Here is a 22314-nt window from a genome sequence, read left to right as displayed (position 1 = left end):
CCACACAGATCCATGTATGCAATTAAACAGTTACGTAATCTTCACTGTATTAAAGCAGTATGCAATTGTACGTCATCAAATTATTCAGACAAATACAATAATTACAAATAAAGTGTAACTTATAATTATTCTAAGCATGCAATATATACATTTTCGAATTTAAATAAAGTAAATAGTCCCATTTTGGCTGCATAAACACAAAGCACCTTCCATAAAATGTAAATTAACTTAAACAGCATTTTAGAAAGTAGCTCGCCTGCAGAAAAAGTGTGGGCCCCACTGAATAAGTACCTGATTTTTTAATAAGGTTCAAGGTGTTCATCAGAATTATTCCTTGTACGAAGTTTTAACAGTTTTCAAACCGCAATATAGTAGGACTTTATTTTCTTTGCTTAGTCCATTCTATAATTTAATTCCATTGAGATGTAGCAGGATTCCAAACTAACATTATCTTGGTTGGGGGAAAAAAACTTAAACAGTGATCAGCTTTTCATACGAGGTCATTAAAGAGGAATCTTTCATTTGTGTACCTATTTTTGTGGCGCTGTAGATGTTCTCTATAGGGAAGACATCTCCCAGACCGTAGAGAAGCACTTTAGCCAGAGCTGGAACGAGCTGAGTGGTGGTGACCAAGACATTAATACACTTTCCCCTGTAAGTGAAACAAACCATTTCATAGATTAGTTAAGTGTGAAGTAAAACAAATTTATATAGTGCTTTTTCTCTGGTGACTCAAAGCACTTTTACATAGAGAAGACCATTCATCCACATCTGAACTATTAAGCTCTGGCACTGGGAGAATGTGGATGAAGTGTCTTGCCCATGGACACAACGGCTGGACTCGAACCAGGAACACGCAATTTCCCGGCCATCCCCTCTACCACCTGTGCCACACCACCCCAATTAGCTTAGAAATAACTTAATTGATCCTTTGGCCGTGTGCCTTCAGGTAAATTAAGGCAGTGCTTTTCAACCACTGTGCCGCGGCACATTAGTGTGCCGTGAGATACAGTCTGGTGTGCCGTGGGAGATATCTAATTTCACATATTTGGGTTAAAAATATTTTTTTGCACACCGGTAATTATAGTCCGCAAATGATGTGTTGTTGTTGAACCGTGAAATACTCTTCCATATCAGTAGGTGGCAGCCGGTATCTAATTGCTTTGTAGATGTCGGAAACAGCGGGAGGCAGGGTGCAGGTAAAAAGGTATCTAATGCTTAAACCAAAAATAAACAAAAGGTGAGTGCCCCTAAGAAAATGAATTGAAGCTTAGCGAAGGCTATGCAGAATGAAACTAAAACTGAACTGGCTGCAAAGTAAACAAAAAAAGGATGCTGGACGACAGCAAAGACTTACTGTGGAGCAAAGACAGTGTACATCCAAACATGACATGACAATCAACAATGCCCCCACAAAGAAGGATAAAAACTAAAGAAATAGTCTTGATTGCTAAAGCAAAGTAGATTTGGGAAATATCGCTCACAGGAAAATACCACAAAAAGAGAAAAAGCCACCAAAATAGGAGCGCAAGACAAGAAGTAAAACACTACACACAGGAAAAAAGCAAAAAAGTCAAAATAAGTCACAGCATGAAGTGACAGGTGGTGACAGTACACCTACTTTAAGACAAGAGCTATAGTGATGCATGCTTGGTTATGCTTTAAAGTCATATCCAATAATAGCGACAACGACTTTTTACTGTCAACTGAGTTTCATTTTTTAATGATTTCTGCTGGTGGTGTGCCTCTGGATTTTTTCAACGCAAAAAAATGCGCCTTGGCTCAAAAAAGGTTGAAAAACACTGAATTAAGGTTCCAATAGCAGCAAAATACAGTATAGAGACGGGGTGTCACACTTGTTTTCGTCAAGGGCCACATTGCAATTAGGGCATCAAGAGGTAGTCCCCTGGATCGGTTTTCACTTCACAGGTGTGTTTGAAGCTCATTCAGAGAATGCCATGAGTGTGCAAAGCAGTAATCGGTAGTAGCATGAGTAACCTTAGCTGCGGTGCGAGCGGCAATACGAGAGAAGGAAGGTGCAAATTTGGTAACAAATGAAGGAAGAATTAATTCCCAAGAAAAACAGTAGGGGGTCCATCGTCTGGCGGTGGTTTGGCTTCAAATGGGAATATGTCGAACAGACAACCGTAATTTGTCAAGTGTGGGGCAATAGCGTTGCTACAAAAAGTAACATTACTGCTAATATGTAGCATCATTTGAAATATCACCCACTAAAGAATGAAGAGTGCTTACTCCGCATGTCAACATCTCCATTCGTTGCCACACGCCCACACCATCAAAATGCAGAGGCAAACATTTCCAGATCACACCGTATGAAAAAAATAGTCAACAACAAAAGGAGATAATGTCCGCAGGGACCTACCACATAGCGAAGGACGAACACTTTGATTTCCTATTATGCAGCTCATTTTTATTTGACAGTTATTGAAATATCTTGTGTGACATCATGCACAAAAGTGCACTTTATTTGTTTTAAACTATTGTAGTGGCCTTCTGTACAAAAAGTGCACTTTGATTTAGTGTTGTTTTGATATGTCATCTCAGTGACATCATGCACAAAAGTGCACTCAGCTTGTTTTAAAATGTCTCGGACAATCTTGCACTTTCTGTTTTGAAATGACATGAGTGTTTGAGCCACTGTGCCAATAACTGTGTCATAAATACACTTTTGCTCAATTGACTTAGTTGTGATTTCCCCTCTTCATGAAAGTTCAAAATGAGCATATATTAATGCAGTATGAACAAGAATGTTTTAATGTAGACACATAGAATCATCAGTGTTCATTCAAGGCTAAGGGCAAATATGGAGATGTATGTCGTGTATCCTGACATGGCCTAAAAATATCGAGATAATAAAAAAGGCCTTATCGCCCAACCATATGCCCGTCACATACTCCTGCTGGCCGTCACAGATAAGTACACAAAACTTCTCACTCCACCCGTCACCAGGAAATCTAGTATGGCTCTTACAAAACTATTAATACTCTCGCTTTAAAAATGAACATATTTGATCAATAATGTCATGAACTATCTATTCCTATCAGAGCAAAGTATATGGTTTGGTGTGCATGAGTGAGGGACCTTAAGTAGTTTTAATGAAAAACAATGAGCGTGCAAACCCCAGACCTGGACTGGATGAGCAGCAGGGACTTGAGCGCAGTGTTGAGCCACGAGTCTGTGACGTTGTTGATGTCGGACTGCAGTCGCAAAAGCAGCTCCCTTTTCATGGGACTCAACAGGCCTGCAAGAGACCAAGGCAACATTGTTTATTCAACAACTCACAAATCAAACAGACATACTTCATTTATCTTGGCCCCAGTTGTGATGCCAATGTTGACCAAAGTCTAATTCACTTGGCTGCTGGCTCTTTTTAATGGTAAACATGCACAACAAATGCAATGGCCACAACATTAGGTACACACGGATGTACTGTCACAATGTTGGTTTTTGTTGTAGTTTGCAGTGGTGAAGAACAGGGGTGTAAATCCTTAAAGCAGATTCAGGGGTTTCCGTACAAAAGGTACAACAAACTACCACAGTAACTTACTCTGAACCTAACCTGTTGAGTTTTTTCATTACTCTTCCAGCTTGATAAACACGACCAAAGCGGTCAGACTTGATGTGTCTGTTTATGTGTATTACAAGTAGATGCTAAAGCACAATTAATTCTTGAAGATTTGAGGATTTTGAGGCCATGGCTAGTGAGATATACCAGTACTACACTAGACTGATAAGAAAAAAAAAAAACCTTTATTTTAGATATTTTACAAATTTAAATAGACTTATTTGAATTTAAGAAACCTAAAAAAAATTACATGATTTTTTTATTTTTTTTAAAACCTATACTATATCCTGTTAGCAAAACAGTTTGTTCAGTGGCGTAGTGGTTAGAGTGTCCGCCCTGACATTGGTAGGCCGTGAGTTCAAACCCCGGACGAGTCATACCAAAGACTATAAAATTGGGAGCCATTACCTCCCTGCTTGGCGCTCAGCATCAAGGTTTGGAATTGGGGGTTAAATCACCAAAAATTATTCCCGAGCGCGGCCACCGCTGCTAATCACTGCTCCCCTCACCTCCCAGGGGGTGGACAAGGGGATGTGTCAAATGCAGAGGACAAATTTCACCACACCTAGTCTGAGTGACAATCATTGGTACTTGCCCTTTTGTGGGTTCTTCCGAGGATGTTGTAGTCGTAATGATTTGTGCAGTCCTTTGAGACATTTGTGATTTGGGGCTATATAAATAAACATTGATTGATTGATTGATACTTTAACTTTAATTTTTAAAAAGAAAAAATTATTTTGAGGTATTTATTCTGTCATACTTAAATTTAGAATAATTTTGCAAATAATAATAATAGTTTTGGATATTTCATAATTGTAAATATAACTACTATGTGAGCTATAATAACTACAATAAGCAAAATAATCCTGTAACAAGAGCTGAAAATGTTGATTATTTCCATTCCAAGAATCTTCCATTTTCATACATCATATTTATGGTAAGCCAATTGGAATAACAGAGTGCATGGTTACAAAAAAACTATATATATATATATATATATATATATATATATATATATATATATATATATAGCCATAATTTATATATACATTTTTGGAGAGGTGCTACAAAGAGGTTTGGACAAAACTGCCCAAAGATAGGTCTGCCAAACATGTGGCATCCTATTAAAAAATAATTGTTTGTAGATCAAGAAAGGGTCTGAATACTTAAGTACATGTGACTATTTTTAATACGTTTGCAAAAAATGTTTTTGTTTTTTTCTGTCAAGATGGGATGTTCTGTACATGAATGACAAATAAAATTAATTTATATATATGTATATATATATATATATATATATATATATATATATATATATATATACATATATATATTAGGGGTGTAACGGTACGTGTATTTGTATTGAACCGTTTCGGTTCGGTACGAGGGTGTATCGAACGAGTTTGTAACCTAAAGTCTTAACAAGCTGCTCTGCAGCTGCCTCTGAGCAGTGAGCACCCATCATTGTCCCGCCCACACAACCATCTGATTGGTTACATACAAAGCCAATCAGCAGTGCGTATTCAGAGCACATGTTGTCAGTGCTCCGGCGTCGAGATGAGCAGATATGTGTTAAGCAGGTGAGCGGCTGACATTGTACACTCCCCAAATTATAAAAAACACTTCCCAGTCACAACTATTACAAACATCACTTTGAGCCCGTTGACCTTCTAGTTCCGGGTTGAGGTGAACGCTAATTAACTTTTAGCGTTACGTTAGCTCATTTTGCTGTGTGTGTATAATAAAAGTCAACTACAGGCTTCCCAAATGCTGTAATAAATTAAGCATGATGAGTTGACTTGAAACTGTTTAAAGTTGCACTTTTTATATCTAGAAGAAAGGTTTTGTCATTTTATTTAATCAAAGCAACAAGTTGAGGCAGTTTAATGTGGATTAACGTGGGCAGAATTATTATAGTGTTCCCAATGTTAAAAGGATCAAGCCATTGTTTACAAATTTGGTAAATAAATAACCAAAAAATGTATATTTTGTTGTTTTCTTACTGTACCGAAAATGAACCGAACCGTGACCTCTAAACCGAGGTACGTACCGAACCGAAATGTTTGTGTACCGTTACACCCCTAATACATATATATACACATAAGTTAAACATACATATGTATATATTTATGCGTATGTGTGTTTGTAAACACTCAATTTTATGTACTTTCCATTTGCATTGAACAAGAGATTCATAAACAGACATTAACACTTTCAGTTTCAGCAGGGTAAAGAAAGATGAGTTGTTGTTATGGTGAATCGGAGAACCAGTGCTCCATTGATCATTTCTTTTTATTGTGGTCTTAACTTGGAGTGTACATACTCAGGATTGATGGAACTAACCCAGCACTCAGTTTCCCATCTTAGAGAAAATCAACTCTGACTAAAACCATTACACCCATAATGGATATCAATATTCTTTTTCAAGTATGATAAAAACAAACTCACCTCCCACATTTGCCTTGTAGCCGTTGTAAATCTCTTTTAGGCGGCGGTAGCGAAAAGCCAGCTTGCGCATCCACTCCACGCCTCCCTGGACGCCTGTGGCGGCTCCTGCTGTCCCTCCACCACTGGGGCCATTAAATCCATCCGCCAAGAAATTGTAATTACTAGTAATAACAAATAAGGGACAAGTACAAGTCATTAGTTGGGATGACAGCATTTCCATACTATATGTTATGCTTGAGGGTCATCTGCCAAAAAAATGCACCTTAGATCTTGTCCATTGTCATCAGAAGCCACATCTTCAACATGGACTTGGTCACATTCCTTTGAGGGGAAAGAGGACAGTTAATATAAACAATTGTTACAGCCACCTGTTTACAAATAACCATCACATTTCAAGCATGAACTTATAGCTAGTGATAGACATAACTTAGTTTTTCTGTTACAATAATATCTGAATGGCGGACATTTATCTATAAAAATATGGAAAAGCTGCTGATGGTGTGCTTGACTGGGAAGCAGCTGGAAGGAGATAGGATAGAAATCCATTCTCCTAAGTAAATGCTGTACATTATTACATTTCAAAAAAGTACTGTAGTCGTTAGTACCGTATTTTTCGGACTATAAGTCGAAGTTTTTTTCCTAGTTGCGACATATTCTCCAGAGCGACTTATGTGTGAAATTATTAACACATTACCGTAAAATATCAAATAATGTTATTTATCTCACTCACGGAAGAGACGAAGAAAATGTCAGCAATCAACACACACGTCAGCGATCGTCACACACACGTCAACCAATAAGAATTCATGGCAGAAGTGCATTGTGGCTCATGGAATGCTAACTGCTATATGCTACTACCGTAGCTGCTAAAATGGATCATTTCATCGTTGGCGGTAACTTATAAAAACTGAGAAGGGCTGAAGAAAAATTGGACCAAAAAGGAAAGCATGTACTGCAGATGACACAATATTATATAATATTATTCATCTCATTTGTGGAAGATACAAAGAAAATGTCAGCAATCGTCACACACACGTCACCCAATAAGAATTTGGCGGGGGAAGGTCATGGCAGAAGTTGTGTGTCATGGAATGCTAACTGCTATATGCTACTGACGTAGCTATTAAAATTGGATCATTTCATCGTTGGCGGTAACTTATAAAAACTGAGAAGGGCTGAACAAAAATTGGACCGAAGAGGAAATCACGTACAAGCTGGACGTAGTGAAATATGCAGCAGGAAACGACAAGAGGAAGCGGCGCATACCTTTGGAGTTGGCAGAGTTGTTTAGAAGAGACATCGAGGAAGGAGATTTCATGGGATTTATGGATTAGGAGTGAGAGATTGTTTGGTAAAGGTAAAGCATGTTCTATATGTTATAGTTACATTATAGATTCCCTTTTTAGACCAGTTGATCTGCCGTTTCTTTTCTTTTTCTCCTATGTCCCACTCTGCCTTCTGGAAGGGGTCCGATCCAATGGCCGTGGATGAAGTACTGGCTGTCCAGAGTCGGGACCCAGGATGGACCGCTCGCCTGTGTATCGGTTGGGGACATCTCTGCGCTTCTGATCCGCCTATGGTTTACTGCTGGCTGCGCTGTGGACGGGACTCTCGCTGCTGTGTTGGGTCCGCTTTGGACTGGACTCTCGCGGCTGTGTTGGATTCACTATGGATTGAACTTTCACAGTATCATGTTAGACCCGCTCGGCATCCAATGCTTTCGGTCCCCTAGTGGGGGGGATGGTTGCCCACATATGAGGTCCTCTCCAAGGTTCTCATAGTCATCATTGTCACCGACGTCCCACTGGGTGTGAGTTTTTCCTTGCCCTTATGTGGGTTCTACCGAGGATGTCATAGTGGTTTGTGTTGTGTTTGTGTTGTGGTTTGTGCAGCCCTTTGAGTGATTTTGGGCTATATAAGTAAACATTGATTGATTGATTGATAGTTACTTGAAGGAGTCTTACCATAATATGTTACTTTAACACACCAGGCCCCTTCTCAGTTGGTTATTTATGCCTCATATAATTTACACTTATTCAGCCTGTTCTTCATTATCCTTTATTGTAAATTGCCTTTCAAATGTCTATCCATGGTGTTTTATTAGATAAATTTCCCCAAAAAATGCGACTTATACTCCAGTGCGACTTATGTTTTTTTCCTTCTTTATTATGCATTTTCGGCCGGTGCGACTTATACTCCGGAGCGACTTATAATCCGAAAATTGCGGTGGTGCATTTTATTGTATTGTTTCTATACACCTTTTCGTAAGTAAAAGGTATCTTCAAATGACATAACTGGGGGGCGAAGCAAATTTAGCTCAATGTGAGACGTTGATTTGAGATGCAAGTGGTTTGAGTTGTGAGGTTTGTCACAGAACCACTTGAGCTTAGAATTTAAGCGACTATTGTATATTTTAAATGTAATAGTTTCCATGTGGGAGAAAGTTCAGCTGCTATGAAATGGTAATGACAATAACAAAAACATTAGAAATATGCCCCAAATCCGCCTTGCCTCTGTTGCGAGTTGTCGTGATTATATGTAACATGTTTATGTGTGCATGGCATGGAGGTTTTTTTCCCACTCCAGACTAGGCCCACTTAGGAGCCCAGTCTAGATTGTCATTTATTACTCATCTTCTTCCCCAACGTTTTATCTTTTTCTCATCTTTTACGGGGCGCCTCGTGGCGATTAGGGGTGTAACGGTACGTGTATTTGTATTGAACCGTTTCGGTACGGGGGTTTCGGTTCGATTCGGAGGTGTACCGAACAAGTAGACATGCTAGCAGCTAGCAGGGTAGGACAACATGTAAAAGCCAGAGCTGGAAGACTTTCCTGCCTCGTTAAGTTCTCCCGTTTGGGAACACTTTGGCTGTGCGACACAACAATGGAGGACGGAGGTTTGCCAAGATTGTTCAGCAGCTGCTTCTGACAACACGTCAAACATGTCTTGCACCTTTCCTGCTTCCGGCTCCCATAGTGTCTCCCCTGCGCGCACAACCCTTCACTCGACCCGGCAGTGGGTCTCCACAGCTACGGACTCCGGGGTAAATGAAGAGTCCGGCAATTAATTGCAAATCGTGGCTTTATTGAGGTCTCTCACACAGCCAATCCAACAAAACACCAACCACTCCCGCACTCACGCTACGCTCCCTCACCAGGTTCGCTTGCCCACTATGACGTCACATGCTGTCACATATTAAAGGGCCACACACACACACTACTCTCATAACACAGTGGTTCTCAACCTTTTTTCAGTGATGTACCCCCTGTGAACATTTTTTTAATTCAAGTACCCCCTAATCAGAGCAAATAATAAAGAAGTAAAATACAGCTCTATGTCATCCGTTTCTGATCTATTAAATTGTACAACAGTGCAAAATGTTGCTCATTTGTAGTTGTCTTTCTTGAACTATTTGGAAAGAAAGATATAAAAATAACTAAAAACTTGTTGAAAAGTAAACTAGCGATTCAATTATAAATAAAGATTTCTCCACATAGAAGTAATCATCAACTTAAAGTGCCCTCTTTGGGGATTGTAATAGAGATCCATTTGGATTCAGGAACTTCATTCTAAACATTTCTTCACAAAAAAAGGAATCTTTAACATCAATATGTATGGAAAATGTCTACAAAAAATGGTGTTGAACGTGGACCCCGACTTAAACAAGGTGAAAAACTTATGGGGGTGTTAGCATTTAGTGGTCAATTGTACGGAATATGTACTGTACTGTGCTATCTACTAATAAAAGTCTCAATCAATCAATCAATCAATAAAAGCACTTTATAAGTAGAAAGGTTTTGTTAAGAAACCATTCTGAGCCTTATCTTATTTAGTTTTTATTTTATATTTGTTATACATGTATTAACCCTGGCAACGGACCCTGTGTGTATGTTATGCCATCGTTTACAAATTTAGTAAATAAATAACCAAAAAATGCATATTTTTATGTTATCTTACTGTACCGAAAATGAACCGAACCGTGACCTCTGAACCGAGGTACGTACCGAACCGAAATTTTTGTGTACCGTGTTACACCCCTAGTGGCGACCCATCAGCGTTCCTGTTCTGTAACCCTGTACACTGTTTGTCTAATCTTTAACATAGTTTCGTTGTACCTGTGCAATGACAATAATGTCCTATCCTTTAAACGTTCCATTGAGAATATAGAACATTACGCACGGTGCTCAAAAATATGTCAAAATGTTTTAGTACGACTTTGGTAAGCTATGAAGCCACAGCGCTTGATGGATTGAGGGAGCATTACAGCTACAGTAGACAGACTGAAAGTGCTTCAACATACAAGTATTATTATGGTGTGTGTATAAGTACCGCAAAATGGCACCTATTAGCAGATATATTATCTGCCGTTTTGTCTTGCAATATTATGCAAAAACAACTTTTCCTACCGTCTGGCGCCTGCTGCTCTGTATTTGGGATTTGTATAAGTCCTTAAAAATGTGCGCGAGTCCGCCATTGTACTCGGTGACATCACCGTAGTGTTAACACGTAGTCGATAAGCTTCTTCTTTTTTCCCTCTACCTTCTTGTTAGGGGACATTCATCCTGCGCTGTTGCCATTTCTAATGTGAAGTAGTGTAAAGTTCTTACTTATATCAGTCAGTAAACTCACTATGGAAGCGCTAAAACAGTGTAGTGAGTTTACATTATTAGCCCAAGGAGCTTTAGTTATTAGAGAGTTTCGGTCCGACAGTTTTTCACGGGACGCATTTCTGGCGTTGTTGCACTAGTGAGCCATGGATGATAAGATGCTGCTCTGTTATTGATGGAAGTAAAGTCTGAATGTCATTAAAACAGTTAGCTCCATCTTTTGACACTTCTTCCACTCCCGTCCTTGCACGCTACACCGCTACAACAAAGATGACGGGGAGAAGACGCTGTCCAATGTGAGCCATGTAAATAAGACCGCCCACAAAACGGCGCAAAGCGACTTGAAGATGATCTGTAAAACATCATCTATGCAACATTTTGACCAAACAACCAACATTTCATGTTTTAAATTTAGAAAAAAACAATCCGGTTTGGTGGCTGCAGGATTATGTCTCTACTTTTTGCAGATGATGTGGTCCTGATGGCTTCATCTGGCCAGGATCTTCAGCTCTCACTGGATCCGTTCGCAGCCGAGTGGGAAGCGACTGGGATGAGAATCAGCACCTCAAAGTTCGAGTCCGTGGTTCTTGCCCGGAAAAGGGTAGAGTGCCATCTCCGGGTTGGGGAGGAGACCCCGGGTGCCCCAAGTGGAGGAGTTCAAGTACCTCGGAGTCTTGTCCTCCAGTGAGGGAAGAGTGGATGGTGAGATTGACAGGCGGATCGGTGCGGCGTCTTCAGTAATGCGGACGCTGTATCAATTCGCTGTGGTGAAGAAGGAGTTGAGCTGGAAGGCAAAGCTCTCCATTTACCGGTCAATCTACGTTCCCATCCTCACCTATGGTCATGAGATTTGGGTCATGATCGAAAGGACAAGATCACGGGTACAAGCGGCCCAAATGAGTTTCCTCCCCCGGATGGTGGAGCTCTTCTTTAGAGATAGGGTGAGAAGCTCTGCCATCCGGGAGGAACTCAAAGTAAAGCCGCTGCTCCTCCACATCGAAAGGAGCCAGATGATGTAGTTCGGGCATCTGGTCCGGATGTCACCTGAACGCCTCCCTAGGGAGGTGTTTAGGGCACGTCCGACCGGTAGGAGGCCACGGGGAAGACCCAGGACACGTTGGGAAGACTATGTCTCCCGGCTGGCCTGGGAACGCCTCGGGATCCCCCGGGAAGAGCTGCATGAAGTGGCTGGGGAGAGGAAAGTCTGGGCTTCCCTGCTTAGGCTGCTGCCCCTGTGACCCGACCTCGGATAAGCGGAAAAAGATGGATAGATGGAAAAAAATAATAATGACACCCTTTTTATGCACTTTATAATCTGGTGCGCCTTTTGTATGAAAATAGACCTAAATAGACCCACTCATCGGCAGCGCGCTTTATAATCCGGTGCGCTATATGGTCCGGAAAATACGGTATTATTTTTTTAATTCTGGATTTTTTTGTAAAAATGAATGAACGAGTGACATTGGATTATTATGGTTAGAACATATCCTACTGTACCTCTAAATCGTTGAAGAAAAGGTGGTTGTCGGCCAGCTCAAAGATGAACTCTTCCATCTGCAAGCCCAGGTTCAGCATGGTTGCTGGCTCCTAAATCCACACAATAACAAAGCTCATTACAATATTTTTGTAAGTCATATTCAATCATTAAAAACAAACCTTGCCAAATTTTTGTGCAAAAGAGCCTGTGAGCAGTGAGTGGAATATAATAATGGTCTCGTCCAGATCCCATAAGAAGATGCGCTTAAAAAAAAAAAAAAAAGGAGAGGAATATTTAGAAAAATGAAAGTAAATCACGTCCTTCATGAAGGCAGTGGTTACCTCCAGGTCAGTGTCAGCAGGTGGGGAGCTATCGCACTTTTTGCCCTTTCCTTTCGCTTTTCCCACTGAGTTCCTGCGTCCGACGTCATCTTGGTCTCTAGCGCCAGCAGGGTGAGCTACACTGGTGGGCAGAGCGGCGCCTGCAGGGAGGTTTTCTGGTGGGGACGCATCTTTGAGAGAGACAGCGAGGAACACAATTTAAGCGTCAACTGAGAAGAGATTTGAAATCTCAAGAAGTCAAAGTCACCTCTCGGGGGCAGTCCGGCTGAGGCGGCCTCCTCGGACTTGACCGCCGAGTACACTGCGCCTCCCACAGTGGCGCCGTGGTCTTCGGTGCTGGGCAGGCCGGCCGGCACGAAACTCGGAGGCAGACTGTAGTACTGCGAGAACTGGCTTTGACCCAGAGAGTTGTAGCCGCTAAATTCCTGGGGAAAGGCGTCAACGCATCAATAAACGTCATTTATGTCGGGTGACTTCCTCCCACCTCCAAAGACGTGCACCTGGGGATAGGTTGATTGGCAACACTAAATGGGCCCGAGTGTGTGAATGTGAGTGTGAATGTTGTCTATCTGTGTTGGCCCTGTGATGAGATGGCGACTTGTCCATAGTGTACCCGCCTTCCGCCCGAATGCAGCTGAGGTAGGCTTCAGCCTCCCCCGCGACCCCGAATGGATGGATGGATGTGAAAAAAGAGCTTTTGGCATTGCTACCCCTATGGCATGGAATGCATTGCAGACGAAACTGAAACTCACTGAACTAATTCCATTTGGAGCCTTCCGTTGTGTCCTGAGGGACAGAGAGCAAGAGACTTTTGCTCAGTGCCTGTGTTTTTAAAAGGTGAAATTCTTTGTTTTACAGTTCCTTTTTATGTATTTTAAAATGTATGTCTTAATGTATTACTTTTTTGAAACTGCTCTGTGACATGTGCTGTTGACCTCTTGGCCAGGTCACCCTTGTGAAAGAGATTTTGATCTCAATGGGTTTCTTATCTGGTTAAATAAAGGTTCTAAAAAAAAAAAATTGGTAAGTTGCAACATTTTTACCTCAAAATGTAGTGTATATTACTTTGAATGGAAAAACAGTACTGCTGATTTTATGGTAAAAAAAAAAGGCAGCTCAGTTGCAGGAATTTTACGGTCAAATTAGTTTTTTATGGAAAAAAAAAAAACTGCAATTTTACAGTAAAATCTTTGCACGGGAGCTGTCAATTTTTTTTTACCGCCAATCAACAAGTGTAGATTTTTCGATGAAGTGCTGTAAATGCCAAAACAAAAACCACAGTACATTTCACCATTTTACCATGAAATCTATTCCTACTTTTACATTGCACAATTTGATGTATAACTTGCATTGAAATCATTATTATTAGTATTTATTCCTATTTAAAAATAGTTTGAATGTTTGAAAATATATTTGTGCATGATTAGACAATATTTAAGTTAACATAATTTGCGATTACATAGAGTACATATATTTTTTTTCTCCCAAAATAGAAAGAAATAATACATTTAGCAAGAAAAGTTACAGTACTTTATTGATACATATTATTTCCAGACTTTCGAGGGCCAAAAAAAAGGATGTGGCAGGCCACATCTGGCCTTCGGGCTTTGAGTTTGACACCAGTGGTTTATGACTATTTACATTGTAGATTGTCACTGAAGGCATCAACACTATGAGTGAACACGTGGAGTTATTAACTTAAAAAAAGGTGAAATAACTAAAAACATGTTTTATATTCTAGATTCTTCATTCTGATTACTGCTTTGCACACTCTTGGCATTCTCTCCATAAGCTTAAAGAGGTACCGGAAATGGTTTTCACTAGTTTTGATGCCTTCAGTGACAATCTACTATGTAAATAGTCATGAAAATAAAGAAAACACATTGAAATTAGAAGGTTCGTCCAAAATTTCGGCCTGTACTGTGCGCACACACACACATTTTTGGAAACCTTCTTATTCAATACATTTTCTTTATTTTCAGGACTATTTATTTACATTGTAGATTGTCACTGAAGGCATCAAAACTATGAATGAACACATATGGAGTTATGTACTTTACAAAAAAAGGTGAAATAACTAAAAACTATACATTCTAAACTAAACTATATTCTAGATTCTCCAAAATAGCCACCCTTTGCACACTCTTGGCATTCTCTAGATGAGCTTAAAAAGGTAGTCACAGGAAATGGTTTTCACTAGTTTTGATGCCTTCAGTGACAATCTACAATGTAAATAGTCATGAAAATAAAGAAAATGCATTGGAAATTAGGTTTGTCCAAAATTTTGGCCTGTATCGCACGCACGCGCGCGCGCACACACACGCACACACATTTTTGGAAACCTTCTTATTCAATACATTTTCTTTATTTTCAGGACTATTTATTTACATTGTAGATTGTCACTGAAGGCATCAAAACTATGAATGAACACAAATGGAGTTATGTACTTTACAAAAAAAGGTGAAAGAACTAAAAACTATACATTCTAAACTAAACTATATTCTAGATTCTCCAAAATAGCCACCCTTTGCACACTCTTGGCATTCTCTAGATGAGCTTAAAAAGGTAGTCACAGGAAATGGTTTTCACTAGTTTTGATGCCTTCAGTGAAAATCTACAATGTAAATAGTCATGAAAATAAAGAAAACGCATTGAAATTAGAAGGTTTGTCCAAAATTTCGGCCTATACTGTGCGCACACACACACACACACGCACACACACGCACACACATTTTTGGAAACCTTCTTATTCAATACATTTTCTTTATTTTCAGGACTATTTATTTACATTGTAGATTGTCACTGAAGGCATCAAAACTATGAATGAACACATATGGAGTTGTTTACTTTACAAAAAAAGGTGAAATAACTAAAAACTATACATTCTAAACTAAACTATATTCTAGATTCTCCAAAATAGCCACCCTTTGCACACTCTTGGCATTCTCTAGATGAGCTTAAAAAGGTAGTCACAGGAAATGGTTTTCACTAGTTTTGATGCCTTCAGTGAAAATCTACAATGTAAATAGTCATGAAAATAAAGAAAATGCATTGGAAATGAGGTTTGTCCAAAATTTTGGCCTGTATCGCACGCACGCGCGCGCGCACACACACGCACGCACACGCACGCGCACGCACGCGCACGCACGCGCACGCACGCACACGCACACACACACACACACACACACACACACACACACACACACACACACACACACACACACACACACACACACACACACACACACACACACACACACACACACACACACACACACTCACACACTCACACACACACTCACACACACACTCACACACACACTCACACTCACACTCACACTCTTTTGGAAACCTTATTCAATAAATTTTCTTTATTTTCAGGACTATTTATTTACATTGTAGATTGTCACTGAAGGCATCAAAACTATGAATGAACACATATGGAGTTATTTACTTTACAAAAAAAGGTGAAATAACTAAAAACTATACATTCTAAACTAAACTATATTCTAGATTCTCCAAAATAGCCACCCTTTGCACACTCTTGGCATTCTCTAGATGAGCTTAAAAAGGTAGTCACAGGGAATGGTTTTCACTAGTTTTGATGCCTTCAGTGAAAATCTACAATGTAAATAGTCATGAAAATAAAGAAAATGCATTGGAAATGAGGTTTGTCCAAATTTTTGGCCTGTATTGCGCACACACTCACACACACACACTGAGCGCGATGATGTCACATTATCGATGGGAAAATGCATTTTTAGACAATGTGATTTGCTTGAGTGGCTAGGAGACACCGAGAGTAACGAGCGGTACAAAATGAATTAGAAAGGACAGATTTTGGACGCTGGCGGGCCGGAGTTTGGGGACCCCTGCTTTAATAGATACAAAGCAGCACAATTAAGCATACAAGGTCTACTGGTGCTTTAAGTTCAAACAGAAAAAACGAAAGCCAGCCAAACAATGCTAAAACAGCACAACACCCGCCATTGGCGTCGTAACCACCTTCCTATTAATGGTCCAAAAAAGCATATAAATAAGCTCACTACTAACCTGGAGGGCCACTGTGGTGGATGCAGTTGTTGCAGCTGGAGCTGAGGGGATGTTGGAGTACACACTGGATGTGGTGAAACTTGAGCCTGGAAGAACACACACTCTCATCAGAGGGAACAGAGACGACACAGCAACATAGACAGTGATGTCACCATAGGAGGACGCTGGAAAGTCACACTCTCCTACAGAACATTTGCTGTGTGACAGCATTGTCCTGAGCAAGCTTGCCTTGGCTGGGGTATGAGTAGTGCAGCTGACTTGGCTGGCTTGAGGTATATGTGGTGCTGAAGCTGAGAAACCCAGGCTGGCCACCAGAGGGCGCCTCTGGCGGACCTGTCTCTGTTTTTATGCCTGGCCACATAGCACCTACAGACGACAGACAGCAATGAAAGCAGAGATGGAAAGAGGCGGCAAGAGGGTTATTAGAAGGGCTTCGTGTTTTGGAGCAAGAAAACCGAAAGGAAATCCACTCCATGGGGCGAGAAGCAGAGTGATGTCGCTAAAGCGCAGTGGCGAAGTTGCAACGCTGTGTTTTAGTGGGCAAGGACAAAGATGGACAAGTAAGAAGAACTAACCAAAGGGAGGGAGGCCGTAGGTTTGTCCCGTCTGGGGAAAAGCGGAGTATCCAGTGGACTGGGCCAGCGGAGGGAAGGCCACCTGGCTGGGGTATGCCGTCACCACGGGGCTACATTACAAAACAAAAGAGTCCAGCAATGAGAACCAAAGCACATGGAGACTTTTATTTCATACTGCGTACGCACTTGCTTCCTTCATACACTTGCTGGGTGTATCCAGGTGCTGCCGTTGTGTCTGTAGCTGTTAAAAACGGCACATTAGTTCCACCTGCGCTCTCGAGACAAGCAATACTTTAGGACAGGGTGTCAAACTCATTTTCACCGAGGGCCGCCTATATCAGTGTAAATGAATATTAAGGATTTACCTCACAATTACAATGTATTTGATCATTATATATTATTAAGCATAATGCAATGAATGGAAAATGGTGCGACTGAGCAGTTGTTTCTACACGACCATCTATGGTTGTTGTTTTTATGGTTTGAGTGTCGGCCCTGAGATTGGTAGGTTGTGAGTTCAAACCCCGGCTGAGTCATACCAAAGACTAGAAAAACAGGACCCATTACTTCCCTGCTTGGCACTCAGCCACAAGGCTTAGAATTGGGGGTTAAATCTCCAAAAAATGATTACCGGGCGCGGCACCCTTGCTGCTCACTGCTCCCCTCACCTCCCAGGGGGTGATCAAGGGTGATGGTTCAAATGCAAAGAATCATTTTGCCACACCTAGTGTGTGTGTGACAATCATTGGTACTTTAACTTTTAATTATTGTTAATTTGTGTTGTCCTGGTACCCCCAAAATGTATTTTGATGCTTTTCTAAATAAAACGGACCACATAAAATTGCACTATTGGCTTTATTTTAACAAAACATCTTAGCATACATAAACATGTTTCTTATTGCAAGTTTGTCCTTAAATAAAATAGTGACCATACTAGACATCTTCTCTTTTATTAGTAAGTAAACGAAAAAAGGCTCCCAATTTAGCTGCTGATGCATGCAGTATCATATTGTGTCATTTGTCATTCTATTATTTTGTCAACATTATGAAGGACAAACTGCAAAAATGGATTATTAATCTACTTGTTAATTTACTTTTAATATCTGTTTTTTTTTTCTCTTTCAACATGTTCTATCTACACTTCTGTTAAAATGTAATGGTGGTGGTGGTGGTGGACCGGTACTTTTTAGAGGCGGTATAGTACCGAATATGATTCATTAGTATCACGGTACTATACCAATACCAGTATACCATACAACTCTACTGTAAATAGAAAAATTCCAACAACAGAGCGGCCAGTTTCTTACTGCAAAATCTATGGTTGTTGTTTGGACCGTGTATTAATGTAAATAGAAAAACGGTAACATTGTTTTGTTGTTTTTTTACCCTAAAATCTATTGTAACTTCTACACTCATTTCATTTTCAATTTATATAAAATGTTTTTTAATGAACAATAATATATGTGTTGCATTATTCGGAAACACAAAACTAATAGTTGATTATTATTACAGATAACTACTTCCCGAGCTAAATTCATAAAAATGTATCTAAAGTTCCATTATTAACATTAACAACATTACTATTACAGATTCATGCAGAAGTACTTTTCAAACTTAATTCATACACATTTATCAATCCATCCATTTTATACCGCTTGTCCCGTTTGGGGTCGCGGGGGGTGCTGGAGCCTATCTCAGCTGTATTAGGGCGGAAGGCTGGGTACACCCGGGACAAGTCGCCACCTCATCACAGGGCAAATATTTTAATAAAATACATTTGTTACATTATATGGTACTAAAGACTAAATGAATTAGTTTAACGCAGAACATGTTGTATTTTCTGTCAAATTGGAAATAATATATTTAGTACTTTATTGAAGCATATTATTTCCAGGCCTTTGTGGGCCATATAAAACGATGCGGTGGGCCTTGAGTTTGACTCCAGTGCTTTAGGATGCCAAGTGCCATTATTCGTACCAGGATGCGCGTACGAGTTCAAGGAGTTGCCGCATGTTTGAGGCGCCACCACTCTCTCCGCTTCAGACTGTTCCCGATGCCCTGCAATCAAAGACGCAAAAAGCCCATCATGAGCAGTTCTCGGTGGTTAACAAGGAACTGCACTTTTTGGGGGGGGATTTTGCCTATCATTCACAATCCCATGTAAGACAAGAACACGTCTTTTATTATGCAGGCTAACTTGTAATATACAACAAGTACGAGGTGGCTAATAATTAGTGGTGTAACTTTAAATTCCCCGACTCGGCCGTACTCATTTGGCTCTCGAGTGCAACAACGTGGCCCGTGAAAAACCGTCTGACCAGAACTCTCTAATAACAGAAGTTCCTTGGGTGAATAATGTAAACTCACTACACTGGTCACAGATTCCGTGACCACAGATGAGTCGCTAGCTGTCCAAAGTCGGGACCCAGGGTGGACCACTCATCTGTGCATCAGTTGGGGACGTCTCTGCGCTGCTGACCTGTCTCCACTCAAGATGATCTGCTGGCCCCACTATGGACTGGACTCTCACACTATTATGTTAGATCCACTATGGACTGGACTCTCACAGTATTATGTTAGATCCACTATGGACTGGACTCTCACTATTAAGTTAGATCCACTATGGATTGGACTCTCACACTATTATGTTAGATCCACTATGGACTGGACTCTCACTATTATGTTACATCCACTATGGACTGGACTCTCACTATTATGTTAGATCCACTATGGACTGGACTCTCACACTATTATGTTAGATCCACTATGGACTGGACTCTCACACAGTTATGTTAGATCCACTATGAACTGGACTCTCACACAGTTATGTTAGATCCACTATGAACTGGACTCACTATTATGTTAGATCCACTATGGACTGGACTCTCACAGTATTATGTTAGATCCACTATGGACTGGACTCTCACTATTAAGTTAGATCCACTATGGATTGGACTCTCACACTATTATGTTAGATCCACTATGGACTGGACTCTCACTATTATGTTACATCCACTATGGACTGGACTCTCACTATTATGTTAGATCCACTATGGACTGGACTCTCACACTATTATGTTAGATCCACTATGGACTGGACTCTCACTATTATGTTAGATCCACTATGGACTGGACTCTCACACAGTTATGTTAGATCCACTATGAACTGGACTCACTATTATGTTAGATCCACTATGAACTGGACTCTCACACTATTATGTTAGATCCACTATGGACTGGGCTCTCACACCAGGGTTTCCCACACATTCATTTATTTGTGGTGGCCCGCCACGAAAGAATTACGGCTGCCACAAATTAAAAAAAATAAATAAATAATAATAATATATATGTATATATTTTTCCGGTTTTTGACTCGTTTGACCGCTCATAAAAGCAATGGGACTGTCTGTGAATGGAGCTTGTAGTTACATATTATATAAATATGTATATAAATATGTACATAAAGTGTTGTAATTATATTCCAACTCCGCATTCTTCATGGTTATCGCCACCGCCTCACTCAGCAACTCTCCACCCCCGCCCCCCGCCGCCCGACCACACCACCACAAATAGATACCTGACCTGTGGGAAACACTGCACACTGTTATGTTAGATCCACTATGGACTGGACTCTCAAACTATTATGTTAGATCCACTATGAACTGGACTCTCACACTATTATGTTAGATCCACTATGGACTGGACTCTCACACTGTTATGTTAGATCCACTATGGACTGGACTCTCACTATTATGTTAGATCCACTATGGACTGGACTTTCACACAGTTATGTTAGATCCACTATGGACTGGACTCTCACATAATTATGTTAGATCAACTATGAACTGGACTCACACTATTAACTAGATCCACTATGGACTGGACTCTCTCACTATTATGTTAGATCCACTATGGACTGGACTCTCACTATTAAGTTAGATCCACTATGGATTGGACTCTCACACTATTATGTTAGATCCACTATGGACTGGACTCTCACTATTATGTTACATCCACTATGGACTGGACTCTCACTATTATGTTGGATCCACTATGGACTGGACTCTCACACTATAATGCTAGATCCACTATGGACTGGACTCTCACACTATTATGCTAGATCCACTATGAACTGGACTCTCACACTATTATGTTAGATCCACTATGGACTGGACTCTCACACTATTATGTTAGATCCACTATGGACTGGACTCTCACACTATTATGTTAGATCCACTATGGACTAGACTCTCACACTATTATGCTAGATCCACTATGGACTGGACAAGGTTTCTCTATGTCATCCCATTGGGTTGAGTTTTTTCTTGCCCTGATGTGGGATCTGAGCCGAGGATGTCGTGGTGGTTTGTGCAGCCCTTTGAGACACTCATGATTTAGAGCTATATAAGTAAACTTTGATTGATTGATATTCTAGTTTCTTCAAATTAGCCACCCTTTGCTCTGATCACTGCTTTGCACACTCTTGGCATTCTCTCAATGAGCTTCAAGCACACCTGTGAAGTGAAAAACCATTTCAGGTGACTACCTCTTCAACTTGTTGAAGTGTATAATGAACGTTGTGAAGCTTCTGTGAAATCAATGCACTGCCGCTGCATGCTTAAAATAACCAAAAGATGTAAATATTACACTTTATTAAGGATCTGCCTGTTACTACATTACATATATACTTACAATATGTATATAAAATACAGATGGAGTTTTACGGATGTTTTTAGTAGCGCTTTACATGCAGGATTTAGTGAATTCTATTTACAACATTTTTAGCTGACTTTTGCTAACGTTTATTTATGAGTTACAATGCAAAAAAAAAAAAAAAAAAACATACCGTAAATTCCCCCAAAAAGTGAGGTTTCCTCTTAAGTTTTCTCCATATTTTTCAACTCACCTGTGTCAAGTTGGGAGATGGACAGGGTGGAGTAAGAGCTAGCCTGCTCTGATGGAGCTAACACAGTACTCGGACTTCCATCATTACTCAAATGACTGCAATGTGGAGAAATTTGGTGTCAGCCATTGTGTTATGTTTCTTTCATATGACAATGTTAAAATTATAATTAGTATTGACACACCTTTGGTCTTTTTCCAGTCCACGGTCTAATTCAAGCTTTGCTTTCTTGGCCTGAGGAAAAACAAATAGTGTGAAAATGAGAACAGCAGCATACGAAAAACTAAGTGATGGGGTTAGTTTAAGCTCTCTTAAATAAGTAG

At 40.3% G+C, this 22314-nt stretch overlaps 1 protein-coding gene across 4 annotated transcripts in view; it reads right to left on the bottom strand.

Moving 5' to 3' along the window:
- The window catches only part of LOC133540169 (eyes absent homolog 3-like), a 38977-nt gene that overhangs the window by 7651 nt on the left and 9012 nt on the right, over positions 1 to 22314 (bottom strand). For 3 of the 4 annotated variants that reach the window (XM_061882719.1, XM_061882720.1, XM_061882721.1), the window contains exons 3-17: positions 22176 to 22225; positions 21995 to 22089; positions 19066 to 19146; positions 17275 to 17329; positions 17089 to 17198; positions 16742 to 16879; positions 16514 to 16599; positions 12708 to 12885; positions 12461 to 12630; positions 12299 to 12382; positions 12140 to 12229; positions 6297 to 6355; positions 6035 to 6195; positions 3148 to 3262; positions 531 to 652 (exon numbers count right to left, since the gene is read on the bottom strand). In XM_061882719.1, the coding sequence (XP_061738703.1) occupies positions 531 to 652; positions 3148 to 3262; positions 6035 to 6195; positions 6297 to 6355; positions 12140 to 12229; positions 12299 to 12382; positions 12461 to 12630; positions 12708 to 12885; positions 16514 to 16599; positions 16742 to 16879; positions 17089 to 17198; positions 17275 to 17329; positions 19066 to 19146; positions 21995 to 22089; positions 22176 to 22225 (1594 nt within the window). The remainder of the gene's footprint in view (positions 1 to 530; positions 653 to 3147; positions 3263 to 6034; positions 6196 to 6296; positions 6356 to 12139; positions 12230 to 12298; positions 12383 to 12460; positions 12631 to 12707; positions 12886 to 16513; positions 16600 to 16741; positions 16880 to 17088; positions 17199 to 17274; positions 17330 to 19065; positions 19147 to 21994; positions 22090 to 22175; positions 22226 to 22314) is intronic. The other variant, XM_061882723.1, reaches the window with a different exon arrangement.

Source organism: Nerophis ophidion, linkage group LG21 (genome assembly GCF_033978795.1).
Source record: "Nerophis ophidion isolate RoL-2023_Sa linkage group LG21, RoL_Noph_v1.0, whole genome shotgun sequence".
Classification (NCBI taxonomy): Eukaryota; Metazoa; Chordata; class Actinopteri; order Syngnathiformes; family Syngnathidae; genus Nerophis; species Nerophis ophidion.
This window is presented reverse-complemented; position numbering and strand designations above follow the sequence as displayed.